The 14,554-nt window shown below is 58.3% G+C and overlaps 2 protein-coding genes across 2 annotated transcripts; both read right to left on the bottom strand.

Moving 5' to 3' along the window:
* Window positions 1-1,417: 1,417 nt before the first annotated feature.
* ETNK2 (ethanolamine kinase 2) lies at window positions 1,418-8,136 on the bottom strand (the record flags this gene model as incomplete). The annotated part of the gene is given in 9 exon segments (XM_079546348.1): window positions 1,418-1,490; window positions 1,607-1,680; window positions 2,238-2,413; window positions 2,757-2,840; window positions 2,927-3,069; window positions 4,069-4,156; window positions 4,159-4,205; window positions 4,633-4,892; window positions 7,906-8,136. Coding segments are annotated over 9 exon segments (1,176 nt in total).
* A 2,559-nt stretch (window positions 8,137-10,695) lies between these two features.
* REN (renin) lies at window positions 10,696-14,335 on the bottom strand (the record flags this gene model as incomplete). The annotated part of the gene is made up of 9 exons (XM_079546380.1): window positions 10,696-10,857; window positions 11,172-11,270; window positions 11,350-11,494; window positions 11,999-12,121; window positions 12,741-12,949; window positions 13,086-13,204; window positions 13,362-13,485; window positions 13,593-13,746; window positions 14,235-14,335. The coding sequence occupies 9 exons, from the start codon at window positions 14,333-14,335 to the stop codon at window positions 10,696-10,698; spliced, it is 1,236 nt and encodes a 411-aa protein (XP_079402506.1).
* Window positions 14,336-14,554: the final 219 nt, after the last annotated feature.

The following is a 14,554-nucleotide window of genomic DNA, read 5'->3' as shown; positions in this document are numbered from 1 at the left end:
CCCCCTTCCCACCCCTCTTCCTTCTCCATACGATGCTTTCTCTGTGCTGGTCCATTGCTCTTTCCCCTGCCCTCCCCTCCCTTCTTACCTGTCTCATCCCCACATTTGGGGATCAGCCTCCTCTGCCCGCTGCTTCCTGCAGCCAAATGCTCCACAGTGCCCTGCCTGGAGCAGGGACACTGCTTTGCCAGGGGGAACCAGCAGCAGCACACCCTGTGATGAGAGGCCCCCTCAGCTCCCGCACCAGCCCAAGTCCTGAAGCAGGCACCACAGATCCATTGGCCCCCGATTTCCAGCTACCAGCAGCTTTTATTGTGCACCAAAACAAACACCAGATGCAACAAAAGTCACAGGTTTTTGCTGGGTTAGGTTCCCGTGCCCTGGCAGAGGGGGCAGATGCTTTGTCCCTTGGCATCTGCCAAGCAGCCAAGGCAAGTGACCGTGTCCCCCAGCCCCCACCTGATGTACCACTGCTGTCATGAGCTGGGCAGTGCTCAGTGGGGTGGGCTCATCCTTGCAGAGGGGACAGCAGCCAAATGCCAGCTGAGGACAAAGCTGTGCCCACTTCTAGGGACAGCACGGCTCCATCCCTCTCCTGCCAGGGCATCTCGTGTGGGCCTGGCTGCACTGATGGGGGGAAGAGTGCAGGGATAGGGCAGCCACACTCCATACCCGTGGCTGCACTGAGCCCCCCATTACTGGGGGACATGGGGGGTGACAGGGCTGGGAGCCCCCCCGCTGCGCTGTAGGATGCTGCAAGTGAAGCTGATGGGGCTGTGGGGAGAAGCAGCCCCAGGTTGAGCACAGAGCAGTGCTTGAAGCACTGCTGAGGATGCTGCCTTCGCTGCCTTGCAGTGCTATGGCTCAGCCTGGAGCCGGATGGCAGCAGCACCCATCCCACTTGGAAAAGGGTCCCCAGCTCTGGGGTGAACACAGACCTACGGAGGGTGGTTTTGAGGGGCGAGAGTACTGAGCAGGCAGGGCAGAAAGGACAGAGGGAACAGTGAAGCCAATAGGCACAGTGTGAGCACGGGGCAGCTAAAGCAACCCAGCAGTGCTCAGTGCTGAATGGATGGATGAGGGGGGTCCCATTTCCTCCCAGTGCCAGGCCCAGCAGCAGCAATGCCAGCAGGACACAGGGCTGCCGGGCAGCAGGGCTGAGCCGGGCTCGCTGTAAGGCGGTGGTGAGATGTCCTTGTGTAGGCAGGGACCTCTCTGTGGTCCTCTCGAGCATCTCATGGTCCAGTCTTGGGTATGTCCAGGGTCTCCTTTAATCGGTGGCTGGGGTAAAGCTCCTCTTCCCCCTTCCCACCGTCGGGACCTGCCCTCACCCCTGGGCAGGGAGGAGGCGAGGGAGGTGCCAGGGCTGTGGATGCAGCAAGGACAAAATAACTCAGGGTCCCAAGGGCCAGAGCCGCTATTTGGAGATCTGCAGGGCTGTGACCACCGGCTTCATCTTGAAGTACTGCCTAAACCTTAGCTTTGCATATCTGCCAAAAGAGGGATGGACGTGAGACACGCACCCAGCCAGGGTTTTGGGATCCATCCAGTATTGAGCACTTGGACATTGGCCCCCTCAGCTCTGCAGAGCTCAGCACGGACTCACCTTAAGAAGTTAAAGTCTATGGTAGAGTATTTATCCTGGATCAGGCCCCAGCATGCCCAGAGGAAATGGGATGCCTGCAACAGACAGAACAGGGATCAGAAGCAGCACAGCCCAGGCGTGGATTTCTATAAGCTCCAAAGGTGGATGGCAGCCCAGGTGAGGAAGGATGCTGAGCAGCAGTGCAGAGCGCTCAGGGTACAGCTTTGCTGCTGGAAATCTCTCCTGACCCCACAGCCAACATGAGAGTTGGCCATGCTGGGATAGGTCCCTGCTGCAGCAAACAGCTCTGCTGGAAGGTGTGAGGGCAGAGCACAGATGTCCCAGCACACAACTCCCTGCCTCAGTTCAAAGGGCTGCAGTTCAGCTGTCAGACCTCTGCTTCAGCCTTCTCTGAAAATCATTTTTGTAAATGTTCCTGGCAAAAGCAAGCTGCTCAGGTTGCCAACTGGGACTCTGCAATCTCAGCGTCCTCACCCAGCACTATCTGTGACCTTGCCCTGGAGCTCAGTAGCTCTGAGCATAGCCAGGCTCTGTTGTGGGTCAGCCCCCAGCAGCACCTGAAGCCTGCGAGTGAAAAGGAGAACACAGGGATCAAGTCAGCTCCTTCCCACCTCCCACCTCCAGCACTCACCAAAGAAAACTTGTTCACTTGCACATAGAGAGCCTCCAGCTCCTTCTCGGACACGGTGACCCCGTTGCCTCCCTGCCCCCCTTGGGTGAGCTGCTTGTAGGCCTGCAGGTAGGAGTGCAGCCACTGCAGCTGGGTCTCCTTGCTGGGGTACAGGCGGTAATCCACCTCCTTCACACCTGCAAGAGGAGAGGGGCTTTAGGTGGCCACAGGGCGGCTCTTTCAGGGCACACTGATGTGGCCGAAGTGTTCTCCCCATGTGAGTGAAACAACTGCAGCTCTGGGCTTGCACAGAGTGTTCAGCCCTCTGATTTGAGGCACCCACGTGGTTCATAGAGCCGAGTTCTTGCAGGCATCACACCTCAACCAGTGGATCAGGGCAAGCAGAGACGCTGCCTCGCACATCACCCAAGGAACTGCGTCCAGATGCAGCTCTCTCCTTCATTCCTCGAGGATGGGGAGATAGTGGGGAGCTGCCCAACCCAGGGGGAGCTTCAGAGCCACGGAGAGGAGCCAGCTCACCTGCAAACTCATTGAAGTGGTTCCCAATGTCGAAAGCCTGGTAGTTGTAGCCAGTGTACTCGTAGTCGATGAAACGGACGTGCTCTGCAAAGCAAAGCAATGGGTTGGGGCTGGAGCCATCAGCACCGGGGAGAGGGGAACAAAGTGACCCCTCTGCTGTTGCCACTGACCTTGAGCTCTGTTGTAGATGATGTTCTTGCAGAGCAGGTCATTGTGGCACAGCACGACGGGGGAGCCCAGCTGTGAGAGTGTGTCCTTCATCCAGGCCAGCTCATGTTCCAGCATCTCCAGGCTGGGCACGTCCTGGTGGAGGCTGGGGAAGGGGAAGGGGAGGAATCACTTCTGCTCACAGGGATCTCCCATAGGAGCAGAGGGGAAGCGTTGCCCCCACTTCCCTCTGTGCATGTTATAAATGAGTTCATTAGTGACACAGAGCAGTTATTGGTAGGGAAGCTCAGCTTCGGTACTTGGTGCATCCTCCATGGTCCCCAGGGCACTTGGCACGGCCTCAGCCATTCCCTTCATCTCTAAGACCAACCCAAAGGTGATGGGAATTCTTTGAATCCTCCAGGCCCCATACTCAGTAACCTCTGCAGCTGTTCCAAGAATGGAGCACGTTAATAATTACCACACTGGCTGTATGTACGGTGCAGCGTTGGGTAAAGCACTGGGAACAGCCCTGCATCCCATCCCAGGGACAGGGTTAATTATTTGCTTGATTTGGGGTTCGTTCACCTCCTTCACCTCTGGGGGCTGCCTGCACCCTTCCACAGAGGGCTGATGTGCCCTCACTCACCTGACACAAACCCGGGCTCCCAGCATGGCATCGCCCTCCCAGCAATGGGATGAAGCGCTTTGAAATGGGGCTGGGCTGCCAGCATCCCTTCCAGCAGTGATAACAGAACCCTGCTGTTCAGATCCCACTGTAAGAAGGGCTTTGGGTTCCATCTTTTTCTAACGATGGCATAAAACACAGGCGAGATTCACAGGGAGGAGGGTGATCACAGCACATGGGTGTCTGTGGTTCAGGTCAGATGCTGCCCAGGTGCTGTGCAACCATAGCACAGCAGGCAGCTGGGGGTGCCTCCATCCCATGAGCACCCCAAGCTCTCAGGGGTTTGTCTACAACCTTGTTCATGGAGGAACCACAACCCACAGGTGGCCAGCACTCCCCAAACCCGTGCTCACAAAGCCCAGACTCCAGCAGAGGCTTTACCTGGAGACCCACGTCCCATAGGAGGAAGACCTACAGATGGGTGGGCAGTGGGTGCCCAAGCCAGAGCCTGGCTCTTTGGGATCCCTCTGCCTTTACCTGGGGTTGGGTACCTTTGGGCTGAGGTCCATCTTCACAAGGGTGAGGTATTTGTGCAGCTTCTGCCAGAGGATGGGTTTGGGGAGGCTCCGTTGGCGTGGATGGTGTGCACCCGGGCCATCTCCTGGGCCACCAGCCTGGAAGTGAGCAGAGGTGTGATTAAAAGTCTGAGCTGGGGAATGGAGCTGACTCAACACAGATGCCCCAAAACACACGCACAGCCCAGCTAACTCCCTGTTCCATGCAAGTCCTGAGCCTCTGAAGGATCTCAAACGCCCATCAGGGACAGCTTCACCTTTCCAGGGTGAGCTCAGACTGAAGCCACGATCCTCATGCAATCCCCTTGCACAAAAAGCTTTAAAATCACAGCTGCCGACTCGGCCCCACCTGGGTGCACAGCACTGGGAATTCCGACCCCATCACCACCCAGATCTGAGCAAGGGAAGGATCGGACTGGAGCACCTCGGGTGCCAGTTCGGAGCAGGTAGAGAACTGAAAACATGGTCCCACTTCCCCCTGCTCCCTCCCTGACCCCATACGACCAGCACTGGGGGTCCCACACACCTGAATATGTGGGGATCCCGCACGTGGTCGGGCCCCAGGGCGATGCCAGGCAGGAACTCATAGCAGAGCCCGTTCTGGAAGGCGCAGTAGAGGTCAGGGGCGCAGCCATGGGCATGCAGCACCTGGAAGTTCCTCAGCTCCGTCTCCCGGTCCACAAAGAGCTCCGTCTTTCTGCCATAGACACGGACCAGCACTGCATCTGCCATGTCCTCGTCCGTGTAGCAGGCCACCAGCTTGTTGGTGATGCCGTCGGTGAAGAGCTGCAGGGGAGAAGGGGCGGCAGAGCGATGCACCGCACGTCCCTGCCATGCGGGGTGGGCACTGGGAACCCCCTTCCTCATGGCACAGATACAGCAGTGGCAGTTATAGGCAATGGGGAAAGGGGAACGCGGAGCAGCAGGACAGCAGGAAAAGCTCCTGTGGGAGGTGGCACAAGATTGCACGGGGTCAGGCACAACCTGCATGGGCACAAGGCTTCAGCTGCACCAAACTGCGAGCGTTTCTGGGGGGAAACTCACTGCTGTTTTTCACCTTGTTGCTCAGGGGCGGTGAGATGTGCTGTGAGCACACCCGGCATCTCAGCGACCCTGGAACAGGTCCCAAAAAAACCTTTTGGCAGAAACCACCAATGGCACAGCAAACAAGGCTGAGCAAACACCACCACCCCATCTCCTCCTCCTGACCCACCCCACGGGCCACGAGTCGCTGATAGGCAGGGACGTCTCTGCTGGGGACGTCTCTTGTCATTGCTCTGATGGTTCCTCACAGATGGAAAGAGAGTTTTGTTCTCCCGGAGCCCCGATTTGGCCGCCTGCCCGCGCACATGCAGGCCCCGTTCCTCCCGCGCCGGGGTCCTCACCCTGCCCTGGGCCGCAGCACGGAGCAGCCGCCATCTCCATGGGTATTACGAGGGGTTTGGGTTCCCATCACAAAGGCAGGATGCTCAGACGCAGTGAGGGGAAGCATCCCCGGTGCGTTCTCCCTTCGTCTTCTCGCTGTTTGGCGAGACGGAGCCGGTGCGATGCTGGAGGGTGCGTGGTAGGGAGCAGCGATGCTCGGGGGTGGGACAGCTAATTTTAGCTGGCTCACTCGGCAACTCACGCTCCTGTGTGGGGTGCCTATATATAGGGCTTCCCTGTGCAGCCTGCCGAGGGAAACTCTGCACTGGAATTACACAGCCAGGCGTAACGGGCTGCGGTGTCCATCATCCTCACACCCGCAGCTGGGCAGGGTGATGCTGCAAGCAACCAAGCTGCAGTTCCTACCCGGCCAATCTGTGTTCCCACCACGATTTCAGCTCTTCTTGCCCTGCCAGGCTCCAGTAATGCAGCATGCAGCACATGCTGCAGCGCTGTGCCAACGTTTGCCAGCTGCACGTGTGCACCTACAGGTGAGCAGCTCCTCCTCGAGGTGCTCAGCGCTGCCTCCATGCCAGGTCCACACGCAGTGCCTTGTTTTGCTGCCTCATGGCCCATCACCCCTTTCAGTGGATTTAATGGGATTACAGAGCCTTATCCCCTTTGAATTCCAGGCCATTGATTTTGGAGACTTGCACGCACATGGCTCGGCAGCAACCTGCATGCCCATGCACGGTGTGTGTGTAAGGGGAAAGCAAGTGCGAGTGCACCAGGAGCTGTGCAGCAGCCCAAGCCTTGTGCAAAGATACTGAAGAGGTGCAGCTCTGTGCCTGCTTGCCCCCTCCTGCAGCCCTGTGTCCCCATGCCCACGCTGGCTCTCCTTGAGCACCCACCACACCACAGCAGCGCTGGCCCTTATTGCAGCAGAGCACCTTGCTGCCAAAGTTAAAGCTAAAACAAATCCTCGGAGGGACAGCAGAGCCCTCTGCCATGCCTGAATCCTTTCAGCGTTGCTGCTTCCCTTCGGAGGTATTTATGCTGGTTGAGTCACTGTGACACCACACCAGCATGGAGATACTGCTGCCCAGGGAGCAGAACCAAAAGGACGAGGAGCAGCACAACATGCAGTGCACGGGGCTGAGGAGCCTGGCAGTTGGATGAGCACCCGGCCTCCTTATTTTCTGCACCCTGTCCCAAGCGCCGGGCGGGTTTTCCATGCTGCAGGCACAGCCTGGTACAGTCCCTGCAGGCAGCTGTGCCCCAACACTGCACACCGAGGCGGTGTGAACCAGGCACTGCTCCAGTCTGCAGAGGGAAGCTAACAGGAACGCTAATAGGAACCAGCTGAGAACAACGCACCGCTCCAATCCTCTCCCAATACCTCTTGCAGAGAGAAATGCAACCGGAGGATTTCCCCTTGATGTCTCCTAAGTTTTCTTTTCTTCTTCTTTTTCTTTTTTTTTTTTTTTTTTTTTCCTGGTCTTTTCTAAATTAAAAACACAACACGCACAAGCTGCTGCTGAACGCAAACTCCTCTCCATTCCTGGGCAGAACCTGGCCACCACAAAGCTGTGCTCCTGCTCCTTTCAGGCTCCCCATAAGCACCACAGAGCTGTGCGAGGTGCTACACAGCGCCTGGGACATTTCCTGCCCTTCCAACTATGCAGCCTGAGGAACTCGAACTCCAAGCTTCCTGTCCCTTACCATCTGCCCTTTCGTATGTATTTTCCTGCAGCTTCTTGGATTTAATTACACTTGGCTATTAATACATTTTTAATGGCACTCCAGGCACACAGGAAGCGTGTGCCTTCAGAGGACATGCATGCACACGTACGCGTGGTTGAGTGCATCCAGCTCTGCTGCCTGCCTGCTCCATGCCAATCCCAAGGCATCCCACGGCGCTGCAGCCCCCAGCTGCCTCCTTTCTGCACCCCACACCTGAGCAGAGGCTTGGAGGAGGAGGACGGGGGCTGCTGATTCCCAGGAACTGCTGTGCCAGCTTGGGACAGGTGAGCCTTGCTCCATGCAGGATGTCAGCACTCATCCCAACTCGCTCTGTGCAAAGGAACCTGGTAAAAGTGCAAGCCTGCTGCTAAGCCACATGAGCCCTGCAACTGTGACGTGTGGTGTCCGGTGGCACTGCCATGCAGTGCAGCACCTGTGGGGTAATGCAGGGGGTTGACAGCACGACCCCCAACCTCCAGCCCCGAGAGACCTTTCTGCATCCGCAGTCCTCATTCCGTGGCTCCCCATGGTGTCCCCAGAGCCTGTGCGTGGGGGGGCTCGGTGTGCAAGAGCTTTGCACACCTGCTCAGCCCCTGAGAGAACGGGGCACCGGTGTGTCGTACCCTCCACGTCAGGCCTTACAGCATCCTACAGCCCCTCCCACGGAACCCCCTCCGTGCACCCCCCGTACCTTGGTCTTCACCCTGGCCGGCTCCCAGCTGGGTCTCAGTTCCCGCATCAACCGCAGCGCTCCGGGCAGCACGTCTCCTTCATCCACCAACACACCGAGCTGAAGCACGCCGGGAACCCCACGACTTCCACCTCCACCTCCACCTCCTCCCCGTTCCGTATCCCAGCAATCCGGGCAGCGGCCGGGCGGTACGGCCATCCCCGGCTCCGAGCGCCCCGATCCGCGGCCCATGTGCCGGGGGCTGCCGCGGGGCCGGCGGCCGCGGGGAGGAGCCGCCCGCCGTTGGGAAGCCATGAGTCACCGGCCCGCCTCCCGCCGCCCGCCTCCCGCACCAGCGCCCGCCCGCATTGTGAGGTCAGCGGGACCCGCACCGGCCCCGCACCGGCCCCGCTCCGAACGCTGCGCTCGCCGCCTCCGGGCATCTCCGCCCCGCGCACCTGCGGGCTGCGTTCCGAAGCCTCTCGGCAGCGCTGACGTTTCTGGGGGATTTGGGCAGCTCGGAGCTTTGCGGCTGGGATTTGGGATCGGGGTTGAGCTTTGGGGCTCAAATGGGGGCTGAAGGAGGTTGGAGCAAGGCTGCGGCGAGGGGTCGGGATGGGGGTGGGAGGGGATGCGGCACCCCGAGGTGCAGGTTGTGCCCTGAGGTAACGGGTGACATCCTATGATTGGTGATGCACAGCCAGGAGTTGGATCCAGGCAGTCTTTTCCAGCTCAAAAGTTGGACTCGGCCATTTGTCTGTGTGCCTTTCAAATCAAGATATTCTGTAATTCTATCGTCTCCACCAGGAGCTGCACTCAGTGGGTCCCATCCAATCCAAAAGCTGACATCTGGGACCCTTCCAAATCAAAAAATCCTATTCTACAATCTTAAAATCTCCACCAGTTCTCTGTGCTGTCCTCTCCGGACCCAGGCAATACATTCACCTCCCATCAACTGGGATTTACTGGCGAGCTGCAGAGAGGTTGAGTGGTTAAAGACAGAGCATCACCCACCCGCCGGCCCCCCGACACCACAGCAGCCTCAGTTCATTATCATAGGAAATAACAACGGCTCCGAGCACAGAATGCCCCCTCCAAAGTTTACAGCTGGCTGCGGCTGCAGCCGACTAAATGGACCATGGAGACTTGGGGAAAATCGTTCAAGGAAGGGGAAGAAAATAAAACAGTTCCCTGCGTTGCTATATATAGAGTGAGCGCTGTCAGTTTTAATAGGATGGCCGTAATTGCTCCGGTCTCTTTGCTGGGCCGAGCGTGGCCTAATTGCTCGCCTGTAACGATCACAAGTGTTAATACGGGGCAGTTGCGGGTTAGCAGTGCCTTGCAGCCAGCTCTGCACAGCAGGCACTAGGAAATGGCCCTGGCACAGGCTATTAGAGGTGTTAATGGGCAGGCTGAAGGGCCAGCAGCAGCCCAAACGTTTTTCTCTCCTGCTGCTCCGAGCCACTGCGCTGAAAAGGAGCAGAACCAGACCCAAAGGTGCGTCCTGTCTCAGATGGGCCCCACAGCTTTCAAGCATCTCCCTGTGGCTGTAAGGCTGTGGCTCCAGAGCTGATCCGTGTAGACCCTCCCCCCCGCGGCTGCCTCTCCCCATTCCCTGGGTTTCCTGTGCTGCAGGGCAGCTGAATGCTGTGACAGTGCTCAGGAAGCACCGGGTGAGAGCGGGTGGGGAGGGGGGTCACTTCCATCTGCCCCCCCAGAGAGCCATCCTCACCATTCTCCCCACCTCACAGTGCTGCAGAAGGGGATGGAAAGCAGTGAGAAGCACCCAGGGTGCCTTTCCCATCCCAGGGATGCACAGCTTGATGCTAAGAGGTTTAAATACTCAAGCTTGGCTACAAGCTGCCCAACACCCTGCCAAGGGCAAAAACTGGCAGCTTGGCCACTGCTCAGAGCCAGGGCCTTGCAGGAAAGGAGGCTGGCAAGGCTGCAGCCTGGCTGGCAGCATCCCATGCTGTGCTGGAAGGGGAATTGCTCCCAACCATCGCCGGGATTCACTCTGGGAAATCAGCAGCCATTGCTGGTGGCAGGGTGAGGAGGAGAAGCTCCTGCAGCACAGTGCTGTGTTCATTACAGGTGTGTTCCCAGGGCTCAGCTGTGCTCACAACCAGGGGGAGATGAGAGCATTGCCAACTGCTTGGCTTTGGGGTGGGCTCAGATTTGCAGCTGGTTCTCAGCTCTCTGACACAACAGGGAAGAGCAGCCTGCAGCGCTGCCTGCTTAAAGCACAGCGGTGGATCCCAGCAGAGAACACTTCTTCCCCAGTTCCTGTAAGGGAACTTTTCCTCATTTCTCCCTCCTTGCAGAACGCTCAGCTTCCTGCTGCTCTGGGGTTGTTTAATATTAAATTGCAGAGAGGGGCAGGGTTAACAGCAGCTGAAAGAACCATCGCTGTAAGCAGCCTAATGACACCAATTAACTTGCCTCCCATCTAAGAACAGCAACCAAACATCGCTCCACAGCGTCTGCAACCTGCAGAGCTCCTCTGCCCCAGCCAGCAGCAACGCACATCACCCTGCAAAGCCCCCGGAGGTGCATCTCCAGCTGCAGGATCCCACTTTGATTCCTCAGCGCGATGCTCCCGGGCTCCGCTCTCCCCCCCGTGGCAGCGGAGGCTCTCGGGAAGCAGAGCGGGGGTTTTGGAGTGGGAGAACGCGAGGATTTGCAGTTGCTTCAGTGCAGAGAGGAGGTGGCTGTGCTTTAAGGAAGCGCTGCTCTCGTTTGCGTGTCGAATCGCTCTCTCCCCGGCGATGCTCCCTGCTTCCCAGCTGCCTCCCAGCCCCCCCCCGGCGGTCAGCGGGCGGTGGCGAAGCCGATGCGGTTGTTGCGACGGTCGAATTTGGTGTAGTAGTGCCCGATGAAGCTGGCACCCAGGATCCAGAGGGGTCCAGCCGGGGGTGGGACGTCCAGCCCTGAGAGAGCCACCACGCAGATGTCCTCCCCGTACTGGGTTTGCTGCAGAGAGGAGCAGACTCTACGGTAGAAGAGGTGGCAGGAGGGAGATTTCCAGCTCAACGCGTGCCCTGTGCTTGGCTTTGATTTCCCTTCTACCACAGAGGGTTACCCCTGCCTGGCTCTGCTGGCTCCATATATCCCCCAACCCAAGGAAGCAGCAGTGGGCTGCTCTGCCTCACCTGGGCATCTCTGCTGCACGTGAGAGCGTGGAGAAACAGCGAGCAGCATCGCTCTGTGACTGCTTGCAGGGATGCAGGGAGAAGTGCATCCCCACCAGCGTCCCATCCCTGCCCTCACGCAGGGACACAGCTTACCCTGAGGACGTAGGCTGAGCCACTGAGTGTGTATGCCTTCCCACCCAGGTGGAAGGAGATGTTGGGCAGCTGGGGGACCTTCTCACAGTCAACCACGTACTGCAGGAGGAGGAGGAGGCAGCACTGAGCCTGAGGATGGGCTGGGGAGAACGTGGGGATGCAGCTGGGCTTTGCTCACCTCTCCTTCAGTCATCTCTGCTGCTCCAATGGCTTTCATCAGCACAGACACAGGGCCGGCTGGGCCAGTGATGTAGGATGCTCCGGTGTCAATGGCCACTGAGCAGCCCTCCTTGCAGAACAAGATTTCAGCCCCTACAGACACCCTGGGACAGAGGGGAATCCTGAACTCTCGTGATGTTTGCAGCTCAGAAGCAGCAGCTGGGCAGAGCACATGCTGATCCCAGTGCCTCCAGCACACAACTCCTCTGGGATCGCTCCCTTCAAGTTCCTCAGATGTGAAAGCAAGGCTTCATCATGTATCTTTTGTTGGTCTCGGTGGTGGTATTTTATTTTATTATTATTTTTTTTTCAAGCTAAACAAAGCAGAATTGTTTCAGCATCTCACGCTGCTCCTGCAGGCTGACAGGGGTTAAATTCTTCCACCGCAGCTTCCAAGGGAAATCAACCCACAGTGCCTCCCCCTCTGCATTCCCCAGCACTGTGAGATGAGCTGAACATCATCATAGTGCAGCTCTGTGCTGGAAGAACCGACCCCACTCCCTTTCCCTCCTAGAGTACAAAGCATCCCACTGCCCACAGCCCCATTCTCCCAAGCCCACCTTTATGTGCCCAGGGCAGTATTTGGATGATGTGCCCCATATCCTCACCCCTTCATGCTGATCTGCCAGTACCCATTCCTGCTGATGCTCAGGTAGTGGAAGTCCCCAGTGTAGTAGGCTGGGTCGGTGCCCCCCAGGATGATTTCCCCACCGGGTTTCAGAGGAGAATTCCTAGGGTGCAAAGCACAGCGGGGTGACCCTCCTTCACTTGGGATTCCTGGGGCAGGGAGCATGCAGTGCTGTCAGCCTGGTGAGCAGTGGCAAAGCAGGAGCCATCCTGGTTCAGTGAGGGGGATGTGAGACCACAGGGGTGAGGATTGGGGCAGGTGGGTACTGAGGACAGGTGAGGGCAGAGCCCAGGGCTGGAGCTCCTAGGAGCCAGCACTGGGGTCTGTGGTGCTGGCAGTGGGTGCTGCCTCCAGAGAGCTCACGCTTTTCATCTTCTTACTTTGAAGCTCTGCAAAGAGAGAAACGTTCTGTGAGCCTGTGGTCTGTGGGTGGCTGCATCCCAGAGTGCCAAGGGCACTGAAACAGCAACCAGACCAGGCTGCAATGGCAGCTAGCATCCTTGGGACTCATTCATTATTAAAGAATCCATCTTTAGATGGGATAAAGAACTACAGACGTGCATCTGCCTCCTGTGCTGCCTCATTCCAGCCCATCTCCTGCAGGCAAATTCCACCCAGCCTGGGTCCCACAACCCCAGCCGTAGCTTCTTCACAGTCCCAAGCTGCATCCCCAGCACACTGAGGCTGCAATGCCCAGCCCTGCAAAGCAACCCCCTCCCCACCTTGAAACCCACCGGTTGTAGTAGACAGAGAACACGTCCTCCTTGAGGATCTGCTGGGAGAGGATCCGGTCGAAGACAGGGGTGATGCCATCGATGGCCTGGCTGGGGTAACCCATGCCCAGGACCCCATCAAACCTGGCAAAGATGAAGGGGAATGCAGGCAGCACCGTGGCCTCAGCAAAGACCTGGATGATGGGGATGTCCGATACCTGGGGAGGGCACAAGGGTCTCCACATTGGGAGACTGTGGGGTAAAACCCAGCAGAGCTCCCATACTTTCAGGTAAATGGTTGTGCTCATAAGGGGAGCAGAGCCAACTGCTCCAAAATTCAGGGTGTGCTCTCACCATGACCACATCCTGGCTGAGGAAGCCTTTGACACTGCCTGTCCCGTAGCGGATGGAGAAGCCTGTACCATTGGCTATGTATGTCCGTGACTTGGAGGAGTCATAGCGGCTGTGGGAAACTGGGGAGAGGCAGGAAGGCATCAGAAACAGCAAGGGAGGGGGCAGCAGGGCCAGCTAGAGCTCCGTGCATCCCTTGAGATGAAAGGATTTGCCCACATCCACTGGAAAACCAAAGGGTGAGGATGGAGAGTGTCCCCTCCCACCCCCAGCACTCACTGCAGGCGCTGTAGAGTGGGGAGCACTTGCAGGACGGCACCCACAGGTTGGCTGAGCCCGTGTCAAAGACCACCTTGAAGGTCTGCGAGGGGGTGCCGATGCTGATCTCACCGTAATACTGCGTCTGGAAGAAGCACAGCGCCGGCAGAATGACTCGGGCTGGGTCCTCCTGCGGCTGATAGAACCCGTGAGGTGGGGCAACAAACATTCCGTGCGTGGGGAGGGGCTCACATCCAGGTAGTTGGTGAGGAGGGTGGGAGCCGTTCCGTTTTGGGGGCCGCCCGCCCCGCCTCGCCTTTGCCGCAGCTCGGGAAACACGTCGGCCACCTTCACGCCCATCTCCTGCAGCGTCTGCCGGATGGAAGGCATCCTCCGCAGAGCGATCCTGCGGGCAGGGGAGGGGGCTGTGGGACACCCCCAGGAGGCAGCATCTCCCTGCCCTGGAAGATCCGAGCTCTAGGTGGCAGCAGCTGCCCGCCGGGTCCCGGCCCAGCGGAGGGATGAGCGGATACGGGGATGGGACACGGTGCTGTAGGGTTGCCCCGCACACAACGGGGGGTTCGTGATGTGCTGAGGCTCAGCTCGTTGGTTTTGCAAGTGGAAAGCGTCGTGCTGGCTTCGGAGGTTGGAATGGAAGGAGAGGTGCTGCTGTGCCATGCAGCGCTCAGAGGGAGAGGGGAAGAGAAGCAAGGAGGGTGAGGTGTGCTCAGTGCCAGAGAGAGGAGGAGGAGGAGGAGGAGGAGAAGAAGGGAAGGTGTTTCTCAGCAGCCTGGAGGAGCAGAGAAGAGAGCTCTGTGGTCTCAACACCAAAAAACAAGCAAACAAGGAGATGGCAAAACCCAGCACATGGTGCTCCTTTAGCAACAACTCTACCTCTGCAAAGCCAGGGCTGGTGAGTGGAAGAAGCCGGCACTCCATGCAATGGCCACGACGAGCAGACACTGCTGCAGCCTCCTGCTGCCTCCTGCCAGCATCTCGTGCTCCCAGCGCAGCCTTCTCCTTCACCAGAGACTTCTCCACATCCCCAAGGAGAGAATGTTTTATAGGCTGCCTTTCTGCCTCCCTGGGGGTTTCTCCTCCCAGTTGGCTGAGGGCAGCATGATTGTAGGTGGGCACAGCCAGTTATCAGGGCTAACAAGGGCAGCTGTGAATAGCTGGGAGCTGATAACCTCCCCTCCATTCTCTGCAGTTGA

This window comes from Tetrao urogallus, assembly GCF_951394365.1.
Source record: "Tetrao urogallus genome assembly, chromosome: 24".
Taxonomy (NCBI): Eukaryota; Metazoa; Chordata; class Aves; order Galliformes; family Phasianidae; genus Tetrao; species Tetrao urogallus.
The sequence above is the reverse complement of the archived record's forward strand: the minus strand, read 5'-3'. Positions and strand labels throughout refer to the sequence as shown.